This window comes from Corvus cornix, chromosome 5 (genome assembly GCF_000738735.6).
Source record: "Corvus cornix cornix isolate S_Up_H32 chromosome 5, ASM73873v5, whole genome shotgun sequence".
Classification (NCBI taxonomy): domain Eukaryota; kingdom Metazoa; phylum Chordata; class Aves; order Passeriformes; family Corvidae; genus Corvus; species Corvus cornix.
This window is the reverse complement of record NC_046335.1, coordinates 44,241,124-44,245,891: the sequence shown is the minus strand read 5'-3', so window position 1 is coordinate 44,245,891 and position 4,768 is coordinate 44,241,124. Positions and strand designations below refer to the sequence as shown.

General features: G+C 54.3%; 1 protein-coding gene across 1 annotated transcript; it reads left to right on the top strand.

Annotated features, from left to right (window-relative positions):
• The first annotated feature begins 204 nt into the window (after positions 1-204).
• On the top strand, positions 205-4,533 carry FJX1 (four-jointed box kinase 1). Its single transcript, XM_039553181.1, has one exon. The coding sequence runs from the start codon at positions 374-376 to the stop codon at positions 1,655-1,657; it is 1,284 nt and encodes a 427-aa protein (XP_039409115.1). The 5' UTR covers positions 205-373; the 3' UTR covers positions 1,658-4,533.
• Positions 4,534-4,768: the final 235 nt, after the last annotated feature.

Sequence of the window (4,768 nt, the reverse complement as noted above, 5' to 3'; positions counted from 1 at the left end):
CGGGCGACCGGCGCGGCTCCCACGCCATCCGCGACCCTTCCGCCTCCTCGACGGGGCGCCCTGCCGTGTGTGGGACCACCGACGTCGCGGCGCGGGCCATCGCCGTTTTAAGCGGAGGGCCACGCCGGGAGACGGGGCGGGCCGGGCGCGCCCCCCCGGCTCCCCCACGTGGTGCGGTGCCCGTGGTCTCCCGGCCGCCGGCGGAGCTGGGCGCACACGGCGTGGGGCAGCCGCCGGGGCTCGCCTGCTCCTGCTGCCGCTCCCCGGGCGGCAGATCCGGCCCGCGGCCATGCGCCAGCGCTGCGCTGAGCGGCCGAGCGGCGGGGCTGTACCGCCGCCGCGTCCCGCGGTAGCGGCGTGAAGCGGCGTGAGGATGAAGCGGGCGAGGCGGGCCGCGCCGGGGCCCCTGCCCGTGCTGGGGCTGCTGCTGCTGGGCGCCCTGCCGGGGCTCTGGACGGTACTGCTGCGGCGGGAGGCGGCGGCGCTGCCGGAGCCGCGCCTGCCCGCCGGGCAGCCCCCGGGGCGATGGGGCTGGGGGCGCTCCTCGGCGGTGCGGGGCGAGTCCAGCGGCGGCGGCGGGCAGAAAACTTTTCGGACGCTGCTGGCGGTGCCGGCGGCGGCGACGGACCGGGAGGAGCGGGACGGCGAGGAGCAGCTCGCTGTAACCGACTCGCAGCCGCCGGCCGACACCGGCTCTCCGGTGGAGCGGGGCATCTTCTGGAGCCGTGAGCTGGAGGAGCAGGTGCCGCCGGGCTTCGCGGCGGAGGAGGCGGCGGCGTGGCTGTCGGCCGCCCGCGCAGCCCGCGTGGCCTCGCTGGAGCGGGGCGGCTGCGGGCGCAGCTCCAACCGGCTGGCGCGGCTGTCGGATGGGAGCCGCGCCTGCGTCCGCTATGGCATCAACCCGGAGCAGATCCAGGGCGAGGCGCTCTCGTATCACCTGGCCGGGGTGCTGGGCATGCAGGAGCGGCTGCCGCCCATGGCCCTCGCCCTGGTGGAAGCCCGCGGGCAGCAGTGGGAGCCGGTGCGCGAGGAGCTGCGCGGCTCGCACTGGGCCGAGGGCGCCGTGGTCAGCCTGACCCGCTGGGTGGACAATCTCACCGCCGTGGTGGCTCCCGCGCCCTGGGGCGCCGAGGCGAGCGCCGGCCGGCGGCTGCAGCCGTTGTCGGCGGGGGAGCTGGTCGGGCTGCCGCCGTCACAGCTGGTGGAGCTGGTGCAGTGGAGCGATCTGATCCTCTTCGACTACCTGACGGCCAACTTCGACCGCCTGGTCAGCAACCTCTTCAGCCTGCAGTGGGACCCACGGGTGATGCGCCGCGCCACCAGCAATCTGCTCCGCGCCCCCGACGGCGGGCTCGTCTTCATGGACAACGAGGCGGGGCTGGTGCACGGCTACCGCCTCCTCGCCATGTGGGACCCCTACAACGAGCCGCTGCTCCGCTCCGTGTGCGTGTTCCGCGAGGGCACGGCCCGCCGGGTGGCCGAGCTGCACCGTCGCCGCAGCGCTGCCGCCGAGCTGCGCCGCCGCTACCGGGCGCGGGAGCCGCTCTGGGCGCGCCTCGGCTTCCTCTCCGACCGCCAGGCCGAGCTCCTGCAGGCCCGCGTCGACTTCGTGCACCGCCACATCGCCCACTGCCGCGCACAGGCTGCCGTGCTCTGAGGGCCCCGGCGCGGCCGCAGCGCTCCGCCTTGCCTCTGCTCCCGGGCAGCGGGACGTGCTTGCCCCCGCAGCTGCCGCGGGCCGGAGCTGACCCGGCCTGCCACCTCGGTGCCGCGTAGTCGCTGCGACTGCCGGGGGCCGGGGGTGCTGGGGATGGGGAGGGCCGCCGGGAGCGGCGGGAATAATGGGCTACCTGCCTGCCGGGGCTGTCGAGAGGAGCGAGTAATTCGCTTTGTCAAGGTCTCTGAAGATGCAGAGCGCAATCGGTATAATTACGGCCCAGTTCCGCTCCAGGACTCTGCCCCCAGAGTTGGAAAAATGAGAGGGTTCAGCATCTTCAATGCTTTCCTTAACTACGTTGGTGCACTCGCCCTTGTAGGAGACCCCATAGGAAAGCAGTCGTCTTTGTCTGGATTGGGGTTGAGTAACTTTTTTCCTTCCAACGAAGGCAGGCAGAAACATTTTTTATATATTCTTCCTTTTGCAACGGCATATTTAAGTATGAATGTTGATGTTCGTAGACCAAGGACTGATTGCACAATAGGGGAGCCCCTAACTAGCAAAACTGCCCTATTTATGAAACTTGTTTCCTACCAATTTTCTTTAACGAGAGTGAACCTTTCCACTGATTGTTAAATCTTGTTGATGAGAAGTGTATAGGAAGCCCATATCCCCTTTGCTCTTAGTTTTTTTGTGGATTCATTGGGTTAAATTGTTCTGATTCTTAAGGGTTTGTTTGTAATCATCACCATCATAATTTCATCTCACCGGTAAAGTAACTGACTAATGGGTGGCACAAGAAGATCTCCCATTTTAAAAATACTGCTATGTGCTAAGACTTTGACACAACAGTTAAAGTGGAGGAAGAACTGTTTCATGCACTTTACTTTGACTTTTAAATTTTTTTTTTATAGAAGACCTTTTTATTTTACAAAGTCTGCTTTTTATGTACATTATATATGTTCATAAACTTTTCTGTAACATACTAAAGAAACCGATATTTCAGTAAAGTGTGTTAATGTTTTGCCTTCTTTGGCCTGGATGTTTGCCTGAGCTTTGACAGGGAAGCATGCATCTCCTCAGTCTTTCCTGATGTGCGATGCAGGCCACCACTTTGCAGCTTCTCACTCCACTGATCAGAATGAACTTTTACTCATTCCTCTGAGGCAAGGAGGGGTAGCTTTCAAACACTACCCTTCTCTCATTCCTAGGTGTCCCTGAAAGAGGAAAAACTCTTCAAGTGCCTAAAGTAGTGTGAGTACTTCAGCTGAATAGACATCTATCTGGTTTTCAAAGGCTGAAATGAACTGCCTCTCTCAGGACTAACCTTGAGATAACTGAAGCAGGTAGTTTCAGCAAACTGATAGCCCACACTGGTGTGGGCTAGCTGCTGTCAGCCTTTTTGGGTGCTGGGACTGGATACCAGCCTGGTACAGGTCATGTCAGCTGTTTCTACTCCAGAGGCATGTCCAGGGATGGCAGTTGCTTTCAGTGGTGTTCATACTGTCTTCTCTTCCCATTTTGGTTATCTTTGCAATGAAGAGATTGAGGCAGAATTGAAGAATAAGAAAGCTTTTTAATCATGCTGAAATAGTTGGTGGGGTTTTTTTCCTACACAAGGTCTGTTCTAGGGCAAAGCAGTAGCAGTGGGTGTACAAAATAAAATATTGGCATCTCTTGCTTGCTTCTTTACGTGTACCAGTATTCATAGAAGAGGCCATTGTATGGCTCGAAATAACAGCCAGAATAAGGACAAATGATAAACTAATCCTTTTTGACCCCAAATGCCAGTATATGTCCTGCTATAATCAAACAGCAGCATAATCTCTTCTACATCTGGACAGACAGCTCTTGATGAAGGCAGCAGCATGGCCCAGTGGCTGCTGTGAAAGTAGGTGCTGTTTTCAGTGTTGAGCAGTAACCCTCCCTTGAGCTCAGGGAGGGCTGTGCATTCCTACCTGCAGGAGGTCTTTGGTCTATTAATATTCATTATTTAGATTAAACTTCATAGAAAGACAATTTTCATTGGCCATTACAGTGTTGTTGGGGGGGGGGTTTGGGGGTAGCTTTTTTTAAAAGACAACAGTTTTACAAACAAAATTAATGGTTGATTAATTAGATGTGTTAGATATTGCATCTTTGTGTATGAGTATTTATTTCAAAATGTCCCAGCAGCCTCCAAGACTAGCTTTCATTCAGCTGCTGAACTGTCAAGGCTTTCTATTGAACTTGTATTTATAGTTCACTGCATTTATCTCTATGAACAATGCACAGAATCCCATGTGACATTCCCTTGTCATTTACATGATAATACACAACTTAACTGTAGTTCTTAATTCTTCTTTAGGATTGCTTTGTAACTCAAGTTACAAAAAGCAGCAGTTTCTGTCGCATTCACCTCATGAAAATATATTTAAATAATAAACTGCTGGCTTACATTTTAAACCACTGTGAAGAGCAAACTGCTGTGCCACAAGCATCTAAGGTTTTATTTCTGTTTAAGTACTTCTATAATTATGGCACAACTGTGGCTTTGATGGCTAATGGGAAGTAAATCTCGTTTTCAGTGTCTTTAGAGCCAGAGCCTAGATAATTACCCCTTTCAAGAAGAAACATGATTTCCTCTTTGGTGACTGGTAACTACCTCAAGTTATATATAAGTTACATGTTCAAAAATGGTGTAGTTGTAGGTTGGTGTGAAACTAGAGATGCTGTGCTAGGGAAGCGGTGCCCTGGGAAATGTGTTCATTCAAAAAGGACAGACAAAACTAGCATAGATGGATGATATTTCACTTTGTTGCTCTATTTTATCCTTCTGGTGAGGATCATCTGCTTCTGTAAAGGCTTTGAATTATCATTATATTAAGGCAAACTTACTCTTTTCTGTGTGATTTCTTTAAGGCAAACAGTGGTTTGTAAATTAGTGGTCTCATACACTTTTTGCATGCTATTTTAGCAGAACCAAGGGATGAAACTCTCTAAAACTTGAGGTGGTATAATTTTAATGGCACTCATCTAACTCTGCTTACTTCCAGTAGAGTTTCCTTTGAGTCAGAGTAGTCAGACAGGCAAGGAAAACCATTCAGAACAGGAAGACCTGAGGACCTGAAA